The sequence below is a fragment of the Trachypithecus francoisi genome, unplaced genomic scaffold, assembly GCF_009764315.1.
Source record: "Trachypithecus francoisi isolate TF-2019V2 unplaced genomic scaffold, Tfra_2.0 Lachesis_group6, whole genome shotgun sequence".
In the NCBI taxonomy this organism is placed as follows: domain Eukaryota; kingdom Metazoa; phylum Chordata; class Mammalia; order Primates; family Cercopithecidae; genus Trachypithecus; species Trachypithecus francoisi.
Window position 1 is genome coordinate 44,959,925 of NW_022681471.1, and position 24,505 is coordinate 44,984,429.

The 24,505-nt window shown below is 44.6% G+C and overlaps 1 protein-coding gene across 1 annotated transcript in view; it reads right to left on the reverse strand.

Moving 5' to 3' along the window:
- FRMPD3 (FERM and PDZ domain containing 3) overlaps positions 1 to 24,089 on the reverse strand; it is a 73,887-nt gene extending 49,798 nt beyond the window's left edge. Inside the window, 5 exon segments of the mRNA XM_033201371.1 lie at positions 368 to 475; positions 4,657 to 4,761; positions 16,810 to 16,855; positions 19,830 to 19,932; positions 23,620 to 24,089. Coding sequence (XP_033057262.1) covers positions 368 to 475; positions 4,657 to 4,761; positions 16,810 to 16,855; positions 19,830 to 19,932; positions 23,620 to 23,767 — 510 coding nt within the window. The 5' untranslated portion in view covers positions 23,768 to 24,089.
- Positions 24,090 to 24,505: the final 416 nt, after the last annotated feature.

Genomic DNA, 24,505 nt, shown 5'->3' on the forward strand with positions numbered 1-24,505 from the left:
GCATAAACTGGTGTAGGTGTTATTGTATCAATATAAATCACTTTTGCTTTATAAATGGCTTAATGATCTTCATATTCCTTAGTTCTTAAGAGTCCTGAAGGACCCATGTAACACAAACACAAAGCAGTTCACAAGTATAAGTGCACACACACGGTTTAACAACTACCAGCACACAGTTGGGCATGCAAACTTCTACCACCACTCTCATCTGCATTTTTGCAGCCTTGTGCTAACAAGCATCCAGAACTTAAAGGCCACCTTACTCCAGTGGCAAGCAGCTATGTGCAGACTCAGAGGAACACAGGACATGCAACCGCGTGTACTCTGGAGACGGCAATGCTGGCCAGGGGGAGGAGACTGTATGTACCTTAACAGTGGTCCGACCATCAAATGTGAATGACTTGATCTGCCCATTTTCTAAGAAAACCTTCAGGACGTTGGGGATGAGGAGGAGAGCTTCTTTCTTCATCATTTTCTGTGAACAAGCAGGGAAAGGACAAGGAGAGGGGCTCATTTAAAAGGAGGTAGGAAGCCAGAGGAAGGGTGTGAAAAAGGAGAAAAGGTGATGGAGACAGAGAGCCAAAGGTGTAGGAGGACAGAGACAGAGAAAAGAGCAGATCGATAATACATGGGGACCAGAACCAAATTCCCCAACAAGACACTGAGGCATATCAAAAGCTCGCCTCCATTTGACATGGAGCACCCACATTCTACTGTAGTTCAAACCTCCACAGATCAGAGCATAGGGATCACTACACACCCCTGAAGGGCTGATGAGCGGCCTCCTTTGGAGTCTATCTCACCCACCTGATCTTATCTCTAACATTTTTTAAACACCTGCTACAAAGCTTCTAGACTGATCTTATCTCCTGATACCTCCCTTTCCCTGAGGCTCTTCACAAGCCAAGATCATGTCCTGTCAAGGCCTTTGCTCTGCCTTTTCCCTGCCCTAGGCCTTTTCTGACCTGACCCCTGCCTATTCCTAGTACCCACGCCTCTTTCACACCTCCATACCTCGGATGATTCTTCATTATTCAGGGACTGTCCCACTCCCTGCACAACACTTAGCATCTCCCACCCTGAGACATGAAGTGCCAGTAGCACACCAAAGCACTGGGATGACCTGAAACACCCTCGGACATTTTCTTTCTTTCTTTCTTTCTTTCTTTCTTTATTTTTTACTTTCCTTTTTCTTTTTTTGAGACGGAGTCTCACTCTGTCGCCCAGGCTGGAGTGCAGTGGTGTGATCTCGGCTCACTGCAACATCTGCCTCCTGAGTTCAAGCGATCCTCCTGCCTCAGCCTCTCCAGTAGCAACTGGGATTACAGGTGACAGTCACCATGCCTGGCCCTCAGACATTTTCAAAAGCTCTCTAGGAGTGGGCGGTACTGACTCCGATTGAGACATTCTTAATAAAAATTCACTAAATAAAGGCTGTTCTCTTTCTCTGAGGACTCTAAAAGAAAGAAGAAAGAAAAGCTGTTCCCCCTGCCTTTCTCTTTTCCTCTTTGGCAAACTCCTATTTATCCTTCAAAACCCAGCTCAAATATGTATTCTGTAAAGCCTTGGTCTAATATCATCAAATACTTGGACCTGGTCCTTCCATGCATTCCTATAGCAATTTATGCACGCTTCTTACAATGCTCTTACTGTATTTTGTTTTGTTTTGTTGAGACAGGGTCTCGCTCTATCGCCTAGGCTGGAGTGCAGTGGTGCAACCACAGCTCACTGCAGCCTCAAACCCCTGGGCTCAAGTGATCCTCCTACCTCAGCCTCCCAAATAGCTAGGACTACAGGCATGTGCCACTACACCTAGCTAATTTTTTTACTTTTTGTAGAGACAGGGTCTCGCTATGTTGCTGAAACTCACCTTTATCATATTTTTGAAGGATATTTGTCCTTCACAATCAAATGGTGAAATGAGAGCACAAAGACCACATCCTATTTATCTTTGTAGTCCCAACACTAAACAAAGTTCCTGGCACATATTTGGTGCACAATAAATGGCTGCTCAATGAATGGGCAGTAGGTGCTTGATGTGCACTTATTGAATGATCACTCTCATCCCAACCGTTTCCCTGGGCCAACATCATCATTAGTTCTATAGGAATGGAAAAGCTGCAGAGATAACAAGATTCCTTAATTCACTGGGCATTCACTGAACCTCTACCATATGCCCAGCACTATGCTAAGTCTCTATGAGAGCTACAGGAGATTTCAGTCCAGTCTTAAATTCTTGTTGTAGTGACTTGGCACACATACACATTATCAAACCAACAGGTATAAGATGGCTAAAGTTTCCTACTTAAAGCAAATTGGATTTTGATTTGAAGGAGACAGTGGGTGTGGATGATTTGAGAAGCCAGATGAGAACAGTCCAGACCTAGAGACTGTCATGGATCATGGACAAAGCATGGAAAGAGGAACAAGCAAATCCTCCTGGGTTGGGGTATGGTTGATGGTGGTGAGGAGCCAAGAGACAAGCTTGGCTGTGGTCAAGCCAAGGTGGGAAATGATGGGATATAAAATTGGAAGAGTGTGACTCCCTGCTTCCCTCCCTGATCTTGAGATGCCTTGCTCTGCCAGGCCCAGAGGCCCCGGATCCCAGCGGTGGCAGGTTTTATTTAGCACACTGGGTCGGACTCAGATAATTACTTAATTGAATTTGCTTAAAAATAGAGTTGGCAAGGAATGCCCACAGGATTTATTTTTGCTCTGGCTGCTTAATAAAGCCTTGGAACACGAAAGGAAAGGGTTGATAGGAGAGCCTGGAGTCACCTGGGCCTGGACTCCCCCAGGTCCCGACCTGTGATGAGGCTGCTATGGTCCATACTGGTGGCAGCATGGAGGAGGGTGCTGTTGTAACATCAGTAATTTCACGAGTGCAGCAAGAGTTGGAAGATTGATGTCTGTCTCTCACCCAGACAAGAGCCTCACACTATGCCTGGTGGCCTGTCGGAGAAAGAAGTAACTCTAGTGGGTCCTAGCTCTGTGGCATTTGCATTCAGATTAGACTGGAGTGGGGGCATTGTTATGCTTTTAACCTAGCTGTGCCTGTAGCCTAGCTGTGACGTATGGAGAGGGGAATCATGGTGGAGGAAGGAGAAAATGGAGAAGGGGAAGTAGAAGGGAGAGGAAGAGAAGAGAGGGGAGGGGAGTGGGGAGGAAGGGAAGGAGTTCTTCACTGGGTGGCCTGCCCTTGACAGATTACTCTGCAATGTTGAGATGGGATAGGATGCGCCTATTCATACTTCCCAAATCCAAGTCATACGTCCTCTGAGTTTTCAAGCACTCAGGACACAAACATCCTCCTGGTGACTTGGACCTTGGGGTCTATTTCACCCTGATTTGCAGGGGCTCCATATACTCCTTTTCCCCTTGCTCACCAATTATCACTTCTCTTAACATTTTCTTCTAGGATTGACACAGATCCCAACCATCAATTATTCAGACAGCTTGCCCAGTGGGGTCCTGTAGTCCCCTGGGTTTGCCAGCCTTCCTCATGCAGAGATGGAGGAGGGATAGGCTGAGTTTGGGAATGAGAGTCAGGGAAATGGAGACGGAAGACACCTGTGTCCTCCATCTCTTCTTCTCATTAACTCTACCTCAAATAATATAGAAGTGCCTGGCACCCTGCTGATTTCCTGCTCTGTCTGGGCCTGCTATCTTCTCCCGAGAACTGTGGCTGTGCCTCAGCACATAAATGCCAAGGGCCTCCAGATAGATCTGCCCATCACAGCTATCAAAAGCACACAAGTGCCTGTTAGCTCTAGCTATCCCGTCCGTCCCCACTGGGATATTACTAACTTCTGCAGATTCCTGAGGGACTCGGCCAGAATGCATGACTGCTTAACACACTTCTTTTCTGCTCTTCACCTGCCTCTTCTCATTTGCACATCTGGAGCCGACAGTTCATTGCACGTAAACCTCCCAAAGCAATGAGAAACACTGCGGCTGGCCAAGACTCCCCAAATTGGCAGCTGCATGGCATGGGCTGTCAAATATTACCTGTCCTTTGAAACAATACCACCCAGTAGCAGATTTTGCATTGTCTTAATCTGAACCACTTGTCCCCCTCAACATTGCTGAGAGGTATCTGGTAGCAGGGAACAGGTATTATTTTGCCTCCCCTCTGGTGCTAAGAACATAGCAGGTGCCTAATAAAAACTTGGTAACTTAATGAGAGTCTGTATCATTTCCCTCAGGTAACTTCACTCATCACTGCATGGCCTTTTCCAGTTAAGATGTGGAGTTGCAAGATCACTTAAATGTGAAGAGAGCTCAATTTCACCAGCCACTCATTCCCTGGGTCTTCAGGAAGCCATTACTTCCTTCCTGTTTCTATCAAGTAGCAAAAGATGTTTATGGAGCACTTGCTCTGAGTGTAAGCTACTGTGTTAGGGATGGCAATTTCTCTAAGCATCAGAAGGATCTTGAGTGAATCAATATATATATTCCTTCTCCCCACAATACCTGGGGCCTCTCTGGATGTCACATATCCCTCTTCACTTACTACTTTCCCCTCCCCCCAGCACCTGGACGCTCCCACTCTAATCCCTGGGAAAGCTGTCCACTATAAGTACCCCAGAGCGAGAGCTTGACAGCCAGGCAGATTATGGCCAGGGGCTGAGGAGATGGAGCCAAAGCTATACTTACTGCATCTGTTTCTCCAACTGCCACCTGCTCAGAAAATCGAACCTTCACAGGATTGGACCTCAGCTTGGCCTTCTTCGCAGCACTGATGAAAGCAGATTTGGGGGACTGGAAAAAGAACAGAGAGATGGTGAGTTCTCCATATCTAGGGAAAGCCTAACCTTTGTCACGTGAGAGTCAAGATGTCCCAGTACAGGTACACTTTGCATTACTGATCAAGGAGTCAATAATAAATATTGATTCCTACTAGGTGCAAGGCAATGTGCTAAATGCTTCCCTATATAATGGTGTGTTCTGAAACAGCTGGGCATGAATTGAATTTGGGTAGATTGAACCCCACTATAATATTCTAGGTCTAGATGAGTTTGCAAAAGTTCTTAGTAATATCATACATTGAGTTTTTATATATTTGGTTTTCTTAATGTGAGATAGACCTAAAAGATGTCTTTTTATTATTATTACATTGAATATAAGCATCCCATAGAATTTACAGAAATGATCTTATTCATCTCACAGACATGCCCTGCCCCTAGGAAGGAGTTGCATAATAAATACTATTTTAGATGTGGGAGAAAGGAGACCTAGCACTCCAAAAGGATTTTTCCACAGTTACTACACTATTGGGGAATAGAGATGTGAGAGATTTAACCCAAGTCTCCTGGCTCTCTAGTTTTGGGCTCTGCACCACTTTGTTTATCCAATTCTGTAAGAAATGCCCCCAAAATCAGCCAGGCTTTTTTTTTTTTTTTTTAATTTTTTTTTTTAGACAGAGTTTCACTCTTGTCACCCAGGCTGGAGTACAATGGTGCAATCTCAGCTCACTGCAACCTCCACTTCCTGGGTTCAAGTGATTCTCCAGCCTTGCCTCCTGAGCAGCTGGGATTACAGGCATGTGCCACCACATCCAGCTAATTTTTGTATTTTAGTAGAGATGGGGTCTCACCATGTTGGCCAGGCTGGTCTTGAACTCCTGACCTTAGGTGATCCACCTGCCTCAGCCTCCCAAAGTGCTGAGCTTACAGGCCACCATGCCTGACCGGCTTTTAGTTCTTGAAAACTCTCCACAATTTTAGCGGAAGCATGATTAGCAAACACTGGAAACTAAGCCTTTCCAGGGTGCCCCTTGGATTCTAGCTCCCTGCTTGAGCTCTGTATGGTCCAGCAATCAGGAATACAGGAGTCGTGCTGAGGGGCATCCTCATTGTCTTTGGTGGGGGGGGGGGGCATTTATTCAATCATTTGACAAATTTAGCAAGGGCCTACTACATGCCACACACCGTTCTAGGTGATGAGGGATAGAGCAGTGGGTAAGACAGACAAAACTCCCTGGCCTCATGGAGTGTCCATTCCAGCAGGGATAGACAGACGATAAATATCTTTTAGGTAGCAGAGAAGGACTATGAGGAAAAATAAGGCAGGGTAAAGGACTACGCAAGAGAATGAGTGAGTTAGAGTGGGAGTAGTGAGGGTATTATATTAGCAATTTTGAAATACACAATACATTATTATTAACTATAGTCACCATGCTGTGCAATAGATCTCAAAAACTTATTCCTCCTGTCTAAGTGAGCCTTTGTATCCTTTGAACAGCATCTCCCCATTTCCTCCCAACCTTAGCCTCTAGTAATCACCATTCTATGCTTCACTTCTACGATTTTGACGTTTTTAGATTCCGCATATAAGTGAGATCATGCAGTATTGTCTTTCTGTGTCTGGCTTATAATAATATTATTATTATTTCACTTGGGATAATGTCCTCCAAGTTCATCCATGTTGTAGCAAATGACAGGATTTACTTCTTCTTAAAGGCTGAATAGTATTCCATTGTGTATTTATATACCACATTTTCTTCATCCATTCATCTGCTGATGGTGGACACTTAGGTTGTTTCCATATCTTGGCTATGGTGAATAGTGCTGCCATGAACACGGGAATGCCAATGGCTCTTCGGCATACTAATTTCAATTCCCTTGGATATATAGCCACAAGGAGAATTGTGCGGGTTATATTTTTAATTTTTTTTTTTTTTTCTGAGATGGAGTCTTGCTCTGTCGCCCAGGCTAGAGTGCAGTGGTGTGATCTCGGCTCACTGCAACCTCCGCCTCCCCGGTTCAAGTGATTCCCCTGCCTCAGCCTCCCGAGTAGCTGGGATTACAGGCAGGCATCACCACGCCCAGCTAATTTTTGTATTTTTGGTAAAGATGGGGTTTCACCATGTTGGCCAGGCTGGTCTTGAACGCCTGACCTCAAGTGATCCACCCACTTCGGCCTCCCAAAATGCTGGGATACAGGTATGAGCCACGGCGCCCGGCCACTGTGGGAGGTTATTTTAGACAGGATGGTCAGGGAAGACCTAAGGATGAGACATTAAGCAGAAACTTAAGGAAGAGAGGGAGAGAGAGCCACCAGGCTATCCGGAGAAAAGCTTCTGGCAGAAACTACAGTAAAGGCCCTGAGGTGAATTGAGGTGTATGAAGAACTGCAAGGAAGGCCAAGGTGGCTGGAGTGGCGTGATGGAGCAGGAGCAAGGCGGGAGATGCTCAGAGAGGCAGCTGGGGGCTGGGTCATGGAGGACCTTGTAAACCACGGTGAGAACTTTGGATTTCACTCCACTAGAGGGATTTGATTGAACAGAGTCTGATGTGCATTTTAAAAGGAAGCTCTGGTTGCTGTGTGGAAAACAGAGTGTAGGAGGACAATGGCAAGAGCATGGAGACCAGTTGGGGGTAAGTATAGTATTTGTAACTGCAAGAATATGGTTAAAACGTGATGGAGGCTTGGGCTAGGATGGTGATGATGGAGTCGAAAAGTGAGCGAATTCTGGATATATTTTGAATACTGAGTTAGGATGCTATGTTGACTGACTGGATATGAGAGTGAGGAAAAGAGAGACTTCAACTGAAAGAATGGACTTGCCATTTACTGAGATGAAGAGGACTAGGGAGTGAATCAGGTTTGGGGCTACTTCAAACCACCACCCCTATGGACCTTGCCATGGAGCCCGAGTCTTACAATCAGGAATTTCTTTGTGTTAAGGCCCTGAAGGTCCCTGCCAGCTGGGAATACATTAAGCTATTATCTACCATTTACACTGCAGTTGAGATTCATTTACCAGATCAGCCACAGGAGGGCAGGGCCCTAAGATACACATCAGAAACAAACGTCCTCATTGTGTCTTGGGCCCTGGTCCCAGCTGTGTTCTCTGTCAGAGCCAGCAATCTCATTCCCATAGAGGGGAGACTGCAAAAAACCACTTGTTTCACCTGAGTCCAGTAAGAACTCAGGCAGTGAGTGTCAGTCCTGGCTGCATAGTAGAAATGCTGGGAGGAGCTTTTAAAAATCCTGAAGCCCAGGGCCCTCCACAGACCAGTTACATCAGAACTCCTGGGGGTGAGGTCTGAGCATCAGTATTTTTTTCAAGCTTCTGATAATTTCCAAATGCAGCCAAGATTAAGAACCATTGAGCTAAAGGAACCTTAGACTTCTCATCCTGAGCCAAAGGGGCAATTTGTTGGCAGCAGACAATATAGCACAATGAAATCCAGAGCTGGAGATCGTTGCAAAAAGTGATTATAGTATTGATTATACATGGAGTTGATAAATGCCTCTGTGTGTTTCACAGCCTGGTGCTCCAATCCTGAGCAGGGACTACAGGCTGAGGCAGAAGCAAGAGAAAGGGGCAAGATAGATAGAAAGATCTGTAGCTATGCTCAGGCAGCTGTGTTTGATTCCATCTCCACAGTCATCCAAAGTTCCACCAAGGTGCCACAAACATGAGGCAAGTGGAATCTTTCTACCTGACAGTCACCTCTCTTCTCTGCCATCATCTGCCCTCAGATGCCTGCATGGCACAGTGTGTAGAACGAGGCATCTCTAGAGACCTGAATGGGCCATGCAGCTCAACCTTCATTTTCACATGTGAAATGGAGGCCTGGGAAGCGGATATACTTTACCCAAAGTATTGAAATAATTGAGTAGCAGAGCCGAAACCAGAACCCAGGTTTCCTGAACCGTTGCTTAGTGATTATTCCCCCACAGTAGGCTAAAACTGGGAGTCCTTTCCTGATCTTTCATCCACTGGTTCTGGTTCTACCTTGGTATTATGTAATGGACTCAAACAAATGAAGAACCCCAACTGGTATCCTTTTATGTTTTCACCACAGTGAAAAGGATGGCATCCTTGCTATCCCTACCAAAGATGCAAGACTAGATCCTGTCCTAGTGAGTTTCTGTTTGTACCACTGAAAACCAAAGATTCAGTTAATTATAGGCACAAATCACAAAGGAGGAAATGACATTGCCAATATTTTCAGGGATTATAATCATTTCCAGGTGTTTGTTTCAGAGTTATTTTCAGCTTGTTTATACTTCATTCCTCATTGACCCTTGTCCTGTTGGTCTCTAAGATTCCATCCTATTCTCAGTCTTCAGCCTTGATGCTGGTGACTCATTCATTGCCAGCTGGTCTCTGCTAGATGTCATGGAGTCACATCTAGCCTTATGCTCAGACACAGGTGAGGCCTGTTTTGCAGTGTGATATGAGGGGCCTCTCAGAGGCCTCCCTGTCCCAAAGCATCTTCAAAGCTCAGCTGTGGGGCTTGAAGTTTGTAATATTAGGGGCACTCCTTTATATTACAATGTTGAGAATTGGAAAGGCCCTGGTCAAAATGTGAATGCGGTAGCAGGAAGGCATAATACACTTCAGGGGCCAGCAAATTACAGGCCTACATAGGCCAAATCTTGCTCACCACCTGTTTTTGTGAATAAAGCTTTACTGGAACACAGCCGTGATCTTCATTTATGTATTGCCTGTGACTGCTTTCGTGCTACCACATATGGCTTGCAAAGCCTAAAATACTAATTATATGGCCCTTCAGAGAAACAGTTTGCCAACTTCTGCACTAATTCATAACCATGCACTAACCAGCTGTTTTTAAAACTTGCCTGATGATAAGAATCACTGAGGAGTGCTTGTTAAAGTACAGATGCCTAGGCTCATACCAGATTTTAAAAGTTAGAATCTCTGGAAGAGTGGGGCCCAGAAATCAACATTGTTGAAGATATCCCAATCCATTAAGTATACATTAATTGAGCACCTTAAAGCTGGAATGTTTGAGCTCTTCACTGACCCTATGTTTTTCTCCAAGCAGCTGGAAATCTCATTTTGCAACAGGTACCCTTTCTGGCTAAAATGAATTTTGGCCTGAAACATGGGACTAGAATTGCTAAGTACCTCTGGGGCCACTGCAAGCCCCTTGAAGCAACTGTGAAGCCAGCAGCTTGGTGGAATAAGGAATAGAAGAGAGTCTGCCTTTCCCTCAGTGCAGAATTCAGCAGCTGGTTATTTTTTGACAATTTTTAAAATTTGGTGCCTGTATTAGTACAGATGTCAGGGTTGTGATCACTTAGATCTTGACCAAAGTCAGGTATAGGGCCAAATATTTTAGAGCAAGATAGGGCCTCGCTTTGGCCCTTCTGGCTCACTGCCTTTGACACCTGAGCCTACCTATAATCAATTACTATAGCAACCACTGTGGGAGCCTAGGACAATGGAGGGCCATCCTGGTTTCACCAGATCACTACTAAGGGAACCAGGGGGCCTTCCTTCCCGCACTCAAGACTGCCTGGACATGAACATATCCTCTGCCTGACTTCCAAAGCCCGCCATAAACTACACTGACTCTTTAACCACCTCTCCAAGATCACCTTTTGCTGCACTTGGTGGTTCTACCCACAGCTCCCTGCACACACTGGGCTTGCTATCACTCCTGGACCCACCTCACGCTGTTTCTCCCTGTCCCCATCCTTCAGGGTCTACAGTGTCCTTTTGAGCAGCTAAATGCCATCACTTTACAGTTTAGTTCAAACTCTACCTTTATCCTGAATCCTTCCCCAACTCCTCAATTCCCCTTCTTGGATTTCCTGTAGTACTCCTGTTAATCCACACTGCCATCACTCATATCCCCAACCAGGCTGTATAAGCAGAGATGCCATTTTATGTTAATATGTCTCCCCTAGCACCAAGCACATAGTAGACATGGCATAAAATATATTAGATGATTGCTAAAATTAATAATGAATTAGTTCATTAATTCAGCATATATGGTTGGAGTATCTACCATCTGACAAACACTATATGTCAGGAAGCTCTGTAGAAAACCAGTTTCTCTGAGGTGGGTCCCATTATTTTGGCTTTCTTTTTCTAGGCAGGTGGCTCCAAGCAGAGGGGATTCCAGTTCTTTAAGTACAGGCTGTTTTCAGAACCAGAAAACTAGGGTTTCATTTGAAACAGATTGTCTGTGCTTGCTTTATCAGGGTAATTCTTGGTCATAATCCAGTACTTTATCTGTTTAAAAATATTTACTGATTACCTACTGTGTGCCAAGGTCTAAGGGTTTCAAGATTAATAAACATCCAGTCAGTCATGAGGACTAGTTGGTAATTCAAAGATTAAGGAACACCCTTAAATACACAGAAGCTTATTAAGTGGCTATCTATGCAGTATGGTTTGAGGGGACCTGGGAAAGAACTCCTGTGACCCCTCTCCCCAGTTGTCTGCCATGCTATGAGTCACTCTTACAAGGAAAATGTCATCTGAGAGAGACTCCATATCAGAATCATTTGGTGAGCCTTTTCAAAAGACCAATACCAGGGTCTCATCTCCAGAGCTTCTAATTCAATGAGTCAGGGCAAGAGCCCAAGTACCAATATTTTTATGTTTTCTTTTTTTTCTGTCTCTGCTGCTTGAATGAATCAGAACTGAGTATTAATTGTTTTCAGAGCTTCTCAGATGGTTCTAATGGATAAACAGGGTCAAGAACCATTACCAGGCCAGGTGTGGTGGCTCACGCCTGTAATCCCAGTACTATGGGAGGCCAAGGCGGGCGGATTACTTGAGGTCAGGAGTTCGAGACCAGCCTGGCTAACATGGCGAAATATTGTCTCTACTAAAAATGCAAAAATTAGCCAGTGTAGTGGCACATACCTGTAATTCCAGCTACTCTAGTGGCTGAAGCAGGAGAATCACTTGAACCCAGGAGGCAGAGGTTGCAGTGAGCTGAGATGACACCACTGCACTCCAGGCTGGGTGACAGAGTGAGACTCTATAAAAAAAAAAAAAAAAAACCAGCCACAGTATGTAGGAGTAGGTATTAGGCCATTATCCGCCACAGAATGTAGGAGCTATTAATAGAAAGAGACTTGCAGATTGTCTGGTCCAGTGTCTTTTTAAAAAAAAAAACAAATATAGATTCCTAGGCACATCCTGGACCTATTAGGAGGTTGTCTTCTGGAAGTAGTGGTAATCAAACTTTAACATGACAAGAGTTCTGTAATAGGCAGCAGTCTCCTTGCACCCATGAGATGCCAAGTGCCTGCTGTGAACACAGTATTATTTTCTGTGATGTAGGGGGTATAACATTAAACACATATTGGGAGTCTTCAAGAAGCTTTCAGTATAGCTAAAGAGAGAATATCTGTCAGTGGAGACTTGTTAAGGTAGTTACGTTCTATAACATTTCCATGAACACTGAATAGTGAATACTGAACTCCTGCTCCAATATTTCACATAAATTATGGTGTTAAATTTTAAAAACAACTCATCCTAGTAGCTTCTATGTTCTTTATTTTACAAAGAGAAAATGAAGCTCAAAGTGTTAAGTGACTTGCCTGAGGCCACTCCACTCACAGGTGCCAGAGTCAAGACTCAAACGCTGTCCAACTGGCCCCAGAACTGCAGTTTGTTTCTTGCACTACACTGCACTGCCCCCTATCGTCTCCATCCTCTGATTACCTCTGTATGAGAACTGACACAAGAAGGCAGAGCATCACCTTGTCAGACCTCGGCTGGGAACGTGTGCATTGGGTAAATCAAAATTTTCACACTCTGCACATGTCTGCAAATGACCAGGAAAGTGCCATGAGTATTGATTTTGGGGTTATAAATAAATTTTTGGGAGTAGGCAATTGGCAAATAGGGAATCTGCAAATAATGAGGATCGACTGTACATGTATGTAAGCCTGACATTCAATTGGGATGCACTGGGATGGCCACACCAGTTGTAAAATATGGAGAGATTCTTTCACACTGATTGGTAAGTAGGCACTGCCCTAAGCTTCCTGGATGCCACCTGACCTCTCCCCCTGGACCTCCTTACAAATGTAGATCAACTACAGGGTTAACATCTGGCACAATTAAGAGGACTTCAAGACTCTGCTCCAGTGCTATTACTGGCTATATTTTGACTGGATTGACTTCTACTGTACAGGTCATTAAATGTTTTGACAATTAGCCCTGTGTGTGTGTACTCATCCACTTCTATGCTCCCAGGGTTTAGAGAGCACAAGGCTGACAACTAGAATGTAAGCTCTATGAGGGCAGGGACCATGTTTGTCTTGTGCACTGCTATATTTCCAGCCTAGAAGAATGTCCAGAATAGTAGGTGTTTAATAAATGCTTGATGAGTGAATGAACAGATTAGGGAAATGCTCATTGAGGTTAGTCAGGCAAAGCTGTTTGGAGAACACTAGTATCGGAACAAGGTCTTAAAAGAAACAGACATGTATTAGAAGAGATGTGGAATAGTACAAGGACAAAAGTCCACAGGGCAGTAAGACCTAAGAAGGAAATGTACCTAAGAAGGAGAAGGAAATCAGCCTGGCCTCAGCAAAGGGGCCATGGGTTGGGACCTGCAGAGTGAGCAGAACAGGGGTAAGAAAATGTTGGAGGCACTGGGATGGAAAGTTGAGATAGAGATTGGGGTGAGTGTTATGCCCTTTATTCTGCACCTAAGTTTGGACACTTGAGTTTTGTTTAGGTTGCTTTGATGGTGGAAACTGGGTTTCCTTCATCCTTCAACCAATATTTATTAGCACCTACTCTGTGCCAGGTGCTGGGGATACAGCCTCTACCCTCATGGAGCTGACATTCTAATGAGGGACAGAGATGATAAACATGTAAATATAATATCTCATGGGAATGTAAAATGGCACAGCCACTTTGAAAAACAGTCTGGCAGTTTTTTAATAGGCTATATATACACTTACTATTTGACCCAGCAATCATACTCTTGGGCATTATCTCACAGAAATGAAAACTTATGCCCATAAAAATCCTGTACATAAATAATAGCAGCTTTATTTTAGTAGCCCCAAGCTGGAAACAACCCAGATACTCTTCAATGGGTACATGATTAAACAAACTGGTACATCCACACCAGGAATACCGTGGGGGTACTACTCAGCAATAAAACGGAACAAAATATTGATACATGCAACAAGTTGGATGAATCTCGAGGACATTTTGCTAAGTGAAGAAAACCAATCCCCAAAGGTTACATATTATATAATTATATTTGTATATTATTTTTATTTGTTTTTAGAGAAGCGGTCTCGCTCTATTGCCCAGGCTGGAGTACACTGGTGCTATCATAGCTCAAAGCAGTCTCCAATACCTGGGCTCAAGCAATCCTCTGCCTCAGTCTCTCAAGTAGCTGGGACTACAGGTGTGCACTACCAAATCTGGCTAAATTAAAAAGAAAATTTTTAGAGATAAGGTCTCATTCTATGTTGTTCAGGCTGATTCAAATTCCTTAGTTCAAGTGATCCTCCCACCTCAGCCTCCTAAGTAGCTGGAATTTCAGACAGGAGCCACAATGCTTTGCTTCCATTATATAATATTTTGAAATGATAAAATTAGGGAAATGTAAAGTCGTTGGCAGGGATTGGGTGTAGGGGGTGAAGTGAGTGTGGTTATAAAAGGACAACATGAGGAATCCTTTTGGTGACAGACTTGTCCAGTGACTTTTTTAAGTTTTAAATTTTTGTGAGTACGTAGTAGGTATATATATTTCTAGGGTACATAAGATACTTTGTCACAGGCATGCAACGTATAATAACAATATTATGGTAAATGGGGTATCTTGACTGTGTTGGTGGATACATAAACCACATGTGATAAATCATATTGAACCATATACATATGTTGTATCATTGTTGATTCCTGGTTTGCTATTGCACATAGTTTTTTTTTTTTTTTTTTTAAGATGGAGTCTCGCTCTGTCACCCAGGCTGGAGTGCAATGGTGCAATCTCAGCTCACTGCAACCTCTGCCTCCTGGGTTCAAACAATTCTCATGCCTTAGCCTACTGAGTAGCTGAGACTACAGGTGCGCTCCACCATGCCAGGCTAATTTTTTTGTGTTTTGTGTAGGGATGGGATTTCATCATGTTGGCCAGGCTGGTCTCGAACTCCTGGCCTCAAGTGATTAACCTGCCTCGGCCTCCCAAAGTGCTGGGATTACAGGTGTGAACTGCTGCACCCAGCCTATTGCACATAGTTATATAAGATATAACCACTGGGAGAAACAAGGTAAAACAGGGTAACAGGTACATGGTATACCTCTACTATCATTGCAACTTCTTGTGATCTATAATTATTTCAAAAGAAAAGTTTAAAAATATAATATTTCAGTTCTGAAGAAAAAGTAAGCAGTATCAGAAGATAGTGACAGGTAGATGCTATTTTAGAAAGGATACTCAGGGAAGGCTTCTGCAAGAAGGTGAAATTTGAGAAGACCTGACTAACAAAGTAAACACACTGGGTCTCTGATCAGAGTAGTAAATTCTAACCACACATCAAGCACGTTTTAGTGGGAGAAATGGTGGTCATTTTCAAGACAGGAGATGGGAGGTTGGGACTGACTGCCTACTGCCCACGAGACAACTGCACACGTGCAGCAAAGTGGTGGGGAGGGGACTATTGGTAACAACAATGGAGTGGGGGCTTGCCTGCCCAGAGACAAGAGAACTGGAACTGAGAAAGGCCTATCTGCCTGGAAGCATGTGTGTACATATGTGAGAGAGCACATGAGTGTGTGTATATGTGAGTAGTGTGTGTATGTATATGTATGGGTATGAGCGGGTGAGTGTATGTGTGTGAGTGTACGTGTGAGGATACATGTGAGTCATTATGTATGAGGTTGTGAATGAATGTGTGAGTGTATTGTGTGTATCTGTCAGTGTGTATATGTGTGTGAGTGTATGAGTGTGTTAGTGAAGTTCACACTGATGCAGAAGAGGTCTGGGAGCTGGGGGCCATGGGGAGAGGCAGTTAGTTTGAACTAAGATTGATTTCAATCCTGCTCTTGCCTGGTGAGCCCATGCTGTGCACCTGTGTTCCATCCCTCGCTGTGTCATCTCTCTATGGAAAATCTTGCCCCATCTCTCAAGGTCCAGCTCAGGTGCAGCCTCCTCCTTGAAGCCTTCCCTAATTTCACGTCCCCCACCCCCAACAGATGTGACCTCTCCTGTGGCTATACATTGAGGGTGCGGCATCCACGCTGGGGTGCAGAGGACTGTTGGGGACATGAATAAGGGGACAGGTGGGCTGGAGGTAGAGTGAGGGCTCTGAATTTTGCACATGGAAGTTGTGTACCTGGGTTTGTGCATTTAAGCTAAGAATGCTATAAGGATATAACCAATAATGGACACTGAGCTTTCTAAATCCAACTCTTGAGGAGAGGGGACTAGAAATTTTTACTTTTAATAAGTAGCCTGGCAACTATTATGATCAGGTATGGTTAGGCAACACTGTTCTATTTTAAATCTCTCAATGTACAGATGATGAAACAGGTCCAGAATGGGGAACTGACTCATCCAAGGTTACAAAGCCAGTTAAGTGATTGTACCAGGACAAAGATGAATCTGTTTGTCCAAGTGTACTCCCCAGCAACTTTATATTAAATTATATCACATATGGTGCTGTGTCTCATACATTGTAGGTAACTTATATGAATAAGATTGGCACCTATCATCATCCAGGACTTTATGAGAGTTCACATTGGACAGATACATTTATGGAGTACAGCCAAAAAGAAGTCGAAACTGTATTCGGAATTGAGGCAGTGGGCAGCTTAAGGGGGTAAAGCAGAAGGCACAGGACAGAACACAGCACAGCACAGCCCTTCAAAATCCTCAGCTTTGGACATGAGCAGAGACATGCTGTTCAGAAGGTATTCTTTAAGTTCACTCCTAAATCCTTGGCTCATATGTTGGTTGTAGTCTCTGAACCCCAACCCCATCACTGTTGCTTTCCAACATGGAAATGTCATCTCTTCTCAGTCAGGAGGAAGGGCAGATGGCAAAGAGGCTCACTCACCTGATGAGTGTGCAGAACTGTAAGAACGATGAATTCCTTAGCGCTCCTACAGAGAAAAGAGGGAACAGGAGAGTAGTGCATCATGTACTAGGTATTCATCTAGTACAAGAAGCAACACCAGAATTTTCCCCTGGCTGCATTCAGGTATATGGATTAGGATAGAGGGCAATCTGAGTGTCTGCATGGACACTTCACCTCCAGTCATTTGTAGAGGCCGACACAAACCATCCATATTAATTCACACAGGCATCCGAAGATGGTATAACCATTACCTCTGGGGTTGTCATTTTTTAGGTCTTCTTTTCATATTCCTTCTCACATACTCTCTGTAGAAATCTCCAAACCTTAGTAGCAATTTTATGTGTAGACTAGAAAATTGTCAAGGAAAACTGAAAGCTGCATTACGGAATTCAAAGTCAGAGAGTCCTGGAACCATGTACAATGATTATTGGTAATTTGGTATTTAAGTGAGAGGAGACATTCAAAGGAAAAACCCAAAGGAGGTCATTTGGTCACCATGACTCATACTCAGCAGATTTGTTTTAATTGAGGGACCAAAAAGAGAGCCAGGGAGCAACAGATGGAAACAAAACTCTCCAGATAGCAAATATTCAAAAGAATGAAGAATATGAAACTCTTCCGGCAAGAATTATGCCAATGATCAAACAGGCTGTGAGGTATGAAAATTCTCTCCCAGGAATACATAATCTTTTAAAAGAACTAAAAGAAATGGAAATAGTTTGCCTTGAAGGAGCTTTCCCTCTCCTTGTTGGCCCTTTTCAAATGTTTACGTGAACAAAGTCATTTAAGAAGTAGAGTCAAGCTGCCCTTGATTCTGGATATTTAAGAAATGCCAAGGCCCGCAGCTCTAGAACTCTGAACATCTCCCACATTTGGTGAGGCAAACTACAGGGATTAATCAGCCCCAGGGTTTGGGAAGTTCCCAGAAGTAAAGAGTTGTTTTCCAGGAAAAATACTAAAGAAAATACTTTGTCTTGAACAGGGGAGGGGCATAACATAAGTTGGATTATGTGACTCGTCTCCTCCAGCCCCTTGCCATGTCTCCCCATTTCATTTAGAACAAAGCCACAGTCCCTATGGTGGCTTCAAAGGTTCTCCATTATCTGGACTTATTTTCTACAACTCTCCTCTTTCCTTACCAACTCCAGTCCTACTGGCTTCTCCCCTGTTCCACAATCGTGCCAAATTCACTCTTGGCCTTAGGGCCTCTGCACTGGCTGTTCTCTCTTCAACACCTTCTCCTCCCTCAAGTCTTTCTTCAAATGTCACCTTCTCAATGAGTCAACATAGGCCCTACTGTTTAGTTACATTTTGCACCCCTGTGCCCAGCACTCCTGATCCTCTTTACCTAGATCTACTTTCTATTCTTAATAACGATTATCAGCTTCTAATATGTTGTAGAACTACTTATAATCTTTTCTGCTTATGATGTGTCTCCTTTCAGTAAAATGTAAACTCCAGTGAGCCAGGGATCTTTGTCTGTCTTATTCATTGCTGTATCTTCAGTGTGTGGAACAGCGCCTGGTGCATCAAGGACAATAATAAATACTGGTTGGTTGATTGATTGAATGAATGAATAACCCACTGGCTCCCAAGGTTATCAAGAGTGTGCTCTGCTTTAACGCTGAAAGAGCTCTGGAACCCCTCACGAAATCAGCCTAACTTGTTTTGAGTGCAAAGATATCTACTGAAAGCAAAGCAGTGACTTCTGAGGGACCAGGCTGAAAAAAACCCAACATGCCCTAATAGGATAGAAAGAACTCACCTCATATTGGTGTGGTAGCAGAGGGTGGAGAGTGGAGGGTGGGGAATGCAATATACAACTGAACTTGGAGAAGAGTCAAATAAAAGGTCATTAGGGATCAGACACATTTCATGGTATTGAGCTGGAGGGAACATGCCAAGGAAGCCAAGAAGTGCTCTGGACTTCAGGAGGGAACATTCCAAAGCCCTTCAGAGCTAGTTAGAGGGTGCTGTTCCATACACAGATTGCTATGTCTGCCTTTGAAGGCAAGGGAAGAGCTCTGGGACCAGGTGGGCTTTTGGGAGCCTGGAAAGATGAGTGGGATGAAAACACTCTGAACCAGGAGGAGTTGAAGGAGATGAGGCAGAAATGAAGTCAGACTATGCAAGGGGAGAGAGAGAGGAGGAGAGAGAGAGAGAGAAAGAGAGAGGGAGAGAGAAAAGGAGAGAGAGAGAAAGAGCGAGCATGTACATGGTTCCATTTGGAGTGAGATAGCCAAGCTCCCCCAAACTGAGGTTAGTCCATGCAATTTGGAGCCTTTACCTCTTATTCTCTAATTCCTTTTTAACAAATGTATGCCAGGGTGTGTGCATGTGGTGTGGATGTGGGGTAGGAGAGTGTGTATGGTGTGTGTGTGTGTGTGTGTGTGTGTGTGTAATGTGTGTAGGGGTAAGGGATAGGTAAAGACAATGTGATTACTCTCCATTTATAAACAGTGGTGATCCCACAACGTTCCTTTTGTCATCAGCTTCCATCTGGGGAGGCATTAGGGGCCACAAACACTATGGACAGTATCCACATTGGGAGGTTCTCTTCCTCAACCCACTGGCCACGGATTCTGATTTTTTTTTCTGGAGTGGGGGAGTTGGTCAATGTCTTGCTTGCACTATGCATATCTAGGATGGTCTTTTAATGGCTTGATTCTCATCTGTCACTTGGTATGTCCCACTGGACAAAAAAAAGGGGCTGGGGTGAAGAGATTCATCGGGTGGAGGGAGGTAGGGGTGAGACTCCAGCAGGGAGTTCTTTGCATCTGTTCACATCATTGGAGATGCTAAGCCAGTGTGTATGAAGGCTCCTGCTGACCCTGAATAGCCGGCCCCTGAAGTTCTGGGTTAGCCAGGAGCCCTGTATTAGGGCTTCTCTGCCTGGAAGGATTCTGCTCTCAGAGCGAGGGGGGATAGTGGTAGCCCCATGTCACCGGTGAGTCAGGGGTGGGGATACTGATCAGCTCCTGCCAAGACGCCCCTGTTACCTGATAAGTTCTATGAGCCTCTCCCTCGGGGCTTCACTCACGTCTTCCTCATTAATAGCCACAATCTGGTCACCAGCCAGGAGCTTGTTCTCAGAGGGGCCTCCTGCAAAGGAGAGGAGAGAGATGTGAAGGCTTAGGGTTACTGCTGGTAAAGTCCAGGTCTGGGCAAGTCCTCTGTGCCTGTAGGAGCTGAAGCGGGTGCTGAGGCCTGGAGATGGTGCAGGCTGAGCTGTGGTGGTGTAGGGGTTGCTATTCGAGCTCTCTGCTACTGTTGCTGCTGCTGCTCTGCTGCCTATAAGCAGATAGAGGGCAGAGGAATGAAGACAGAGAATGGAGTCGGCCTCCTTTAGTTCCATGCCAAGAAGACATGCTCTGGACTTCAGGAACAAACATTCCAAAGTCCTCCAGAGCTAGTGAGAGGGTGCTGTTCCAAACACAGAATGCTAAGTCTGCTTTTTAAGGCAAGGGAGGTGCTCTAGAACCAGGTGGGCTTTTCGGAGCCCCGAAAGACAAGTGGGATGAAAACACTTTAGCTGGGCATGGTTTGGCAGCAAAAGGTCCCAGACTCAGATGAGGTCAATAAACATTTTACTGGCTTACTTCTTAACGAGGAACACAGACTTCCATTTCATAGGCGGGACTTGCTTAGGTACAAGGAATGACTTCCAGACTACTGGAGGTGGTCAGGCGACAGGAGGAGGAAGGATCTTCTTACTTGAATATTATTCATACTTACTGGTCTGTAAGGACTTAAGCATTCACTTATCTGAAACAGAGGAAAAAAGCCTAAAGGGTTTTTTTTTTTTTCAACACTGAGAAATGCCACTGTCCAATAAATGAGGGGAACAAAGTACACACCCTTGTGCAGTTGGATATTTGTTTCCTCTCCCTCCCATTTCTTTTCTTTCTTTCTTTTTTATTTTATTTTTATTTTTTTGAGGTGGAGTCTTACTCTGTCACCCAGGCTGGAGTGTAGTGGCATGATCTCGGCTCACTGCAACCTGCACCTCCCAGGTTCAACAGATTCTCCCACCTCAGCCTCCTGAGTAGCTGGGATGACAGGTACACTCCACCACACCCAGCTATGTTTGTATTTTTAGTAGAGATGGAACATCTCCATGTTGCCCAGAGTGGTCTTGAACTCCTGACCTGAGGTGATGCACCTACCTCAGCCTCCGAAAGGGTTGGGATTACAGACGTGAGCTACTGTGCCTGGCTCTCCTTCCCATTCTACTGCAAGGTTAAGAAAGCAGACCTATCTGAGGGCTGTACCTTCTTGGTTGGGGCAAAGGTTGAGGGTAGACGGGTACCACAAGGCTATGCTGCCTCTGATGTTTAGCAAAGATCTTCTTGGAGAAAAGCTTTCAGAGACTTGGGGAGAATGAGAAGTCAGGTCCAGCCTGACTCAAATTTGAAAGAAATGTTCAGTGACATGACCCACTATCAAACCAGCCTTGACTCTTGTTTGAGTCCACCTTGAAGGGCCAGATCCCAACTTCTTCCTCTCTCTCCAAAGAAGGGGGCTGCCCAAATTCCAAAACATGAACATACACAACAAATACATCACTTGAGCACAGCTCAATGGCTCTGGAGTGTAGAGCCTATGTGCTGAGGATGGCTGTGCCAGCACAGGCAGCAGGAGTCATTGCTCGAGCAGCAATTGCCCTAAACACACTAAGCCAAGTCTCCTGACAGTGCACTGGCTTCAGGAGCAGAGTGTGGTGGTGAAGAGAACACTCTTTACATCCAGACAGACCTGGACTCTAATTCCGAATCTGCAGTTCACTGGTTGTGTGACCTTGGGCAAGACATTTAATCTCTCTGAGTCTCTCTTACTTCATCTATAAAATGGGAAAATAACAGTACATATGCATCACAGAAATGTTGGGAGGATGAATGAGATGATAAATACACAGCACTTAAAACAACTGATTGATGTTGCTAAGAATTGGATAAATGGTAGTTATTATACCATCCAAGGGACAATTCCTTTAACTCATTTCATTCCTTCTATCTACTTCTGCCAAAAATGCCAGTCTCTTAGGTGGAGGCCACTCTATCTATCTTCTTCTTCCTTTCCCTCCCCTCCCTTTCTTCCATCTAACAGAATAGGTCCTCAAGGAACTCAATCTCCTTTATGGGCCTTGGCCCTTTGATGGCACTGGTAACATCAGTCTGCTACTGCTTTCACAAATGGTTTGTTGGCTTGATCAACCATAATTGCTCTTCTGTAGAATACTTTTTTTTGTCTTTATTATGGCCTCAAATAAAGAACCAAACAAGTCCTGTGCGTTCAGGAGCCACCTGGACCAGAAGCAGCACTACAGATCAGTCTTTTATGGGGCTTTTATAGGGCTATGCATGCCAGCCCCATGGCTTTTTGTGGTTCGTGCCTGGGGCTTTTCTTCTCTTCACCCCTCCAACTCCTTCTTCATTGTTATACATTTGGCAGCTGAACCCCTCTAGGCCTGGGGGCTTCCTTCAGCTGTGCAAATTCTGTGTCATTTGAAGTTAAAGTAGGGCTCCTGGTGGTCTATTACTGAGTGTTAGCTGGTCCCTCTTTCCCAGGATAAATTTGATTTCTGATCAGAGATTCAAAACCTTTTTGCCAAACTGCATGACTAACTCCAGAGCCTTAGGTCAGCCACGGACTCCTGTACTAAATTGTTGTTGCGTGTGTGTGTGTGTGTTTTCCCCACTCTGTGCCCTCTAGTTGAAGAGAGAGCTTACAAAAATCTTTTTCTTTTCCTTGGAGGATTGCAAAATTCATCAAATTTCTGCAAGACCAGTTTGTACTCTGGCTGCTCCTCTTGACTGAGCGAGAAACTGTTGTAAACATCTAAAGCCTCAGGCCCAGCAAGTCAGGAATAAAGCTCCATTCCGTCTGTCTTTTTTGTCAATGCCTAGCACATTCAAAACAAAACAGTACTTCAGTCTTTTCCCATTTCATTCATGATAGCAGGGCTTCATAGCTCAGGTGGGGCTTTGCTTGTTCCATCCCACATGGCCCCTTTCAGGACCTACTTCCCCTGCATGGCATCAAACAGGCCCAGGTGCAAACCCTAGCTCTGCTGCTTTACAGCTGAGTGACACTGGACAAGTCATTTCTCTTTCATTATGCCTCAGTTTCCTCGTTTGCAAAATGGGAATGATATTACTTATTTACCTTGCAGGGGTGGCTGTGAGAATTAAACAAGATGATGTAAAGCACACAGTAGATGCTTAATCAATGGTAGATGTTTGTTACTGCCACTCAAGCATTCAGAGATTTCATTATCCTCTCCTCTCCTATCCCACCTGTGGTCTGTATCTTCATTCTGGTCTTCAATGGCTGACCTATTTCATGAGTATGTACATGTCTTCACAACCTGATGGTTAGGTTCTTGAAAACAGGAACTGTGTCTTGTACTTCCCTACAACATTGCTGGGCTTAGAGTAGGCAATCTATAAATACTTGTTGAATTAAATAGAATAGGCACATCTTTTTTTGCAAGACATTATGGCTCTTTTATGAATGTTCTATGCAAAGGGAATCTTTATTAAGACCCAGATGCTGTTAAACAATCAACTGCAGCCTTTTTCTAGGGCCCCAAACAACCTCAATGGTTGTGTCTATCAGTCTTAAAAGGCCAGCTCTCTCACACAGTTATTGGTTGGCAAGTCTTCAACCATTCTTCATGAATTCTTCAGCAACACAGTCAGAATGCTTGGAAGCTCTGCTTTTCGGGAAGACATGTGGGTGTTGGGAGACAGGAGTCAGGGCTAGGGGGATACTCTGAGGGACACCTACCTGGCCTCACAGATCGAACCACCACAGGCCTCTCACTGCCAGCCACGAAGCCAAAGCCATATATAGGGTCTCGATGAACGGTCACTTGTCGCAGTATCTCTGCTGGCAGCTGCTCACATTCCATATCATTTGCGCTCTCTTCCTGCATCACATGACTGGGGAAAAGGGAAGATGGGAGCAAAACAAGATGCACAGGGAACTAAGCCTCAGAACCAGCAGGGAGAGAGGCTGGTTAGGGTTCTGGCCCTGGCACCCAGGAGTTTACAGCTTAGCTTCCTACATGCTCTGGAGCCAACAGAGATGATGACTGCCTCATATTTCAGATGGGAGAAAGAGAAATCTAGAAAGTAGAAGCTACTGTCTTCAGGGCTAGAGCCAATAGAAGAAACTGATGTCATGAGCCTGAAATTAGAGTCAGACCCTTCCTCTCAGATATTGGAACTCCAGAAGGACCCAATGCAAATATTCTGCAGAAGTTAACTGTCATCTTCCACTGACTTAGCTATTAACTCCTTAAAGAGACCAAAACCTTGCAGGAAGAGACCACAAGACAGGCAAGTAATGGCAGAAGAAACATAAAGTTGTTCCAGAAGATGGAGCATCTTCATGAAGCCCTGATGCAATTAAAAAAAAATTTTTTTTAATTTTTTTTTTTGAGACAAAGTCTCACTCTGTCACTCAGGTTGGAGTGCAGTGACACGATCTCGGCTCACCACAACCTCTTGCCTCCCGGGTTCAAGTGATTCTCCTGCCTCAGCCTCCCAAGTAGCTGGGACTACAGGCATGTGCCACCAAGCCTGGCTAATTTTCGTATTTTTAGTAGAGGTGGGGTTTTGCCATGTTGGCCAGGTTGGTCTCGAACTCCTGGCCTCAAGTGATCCTCTCA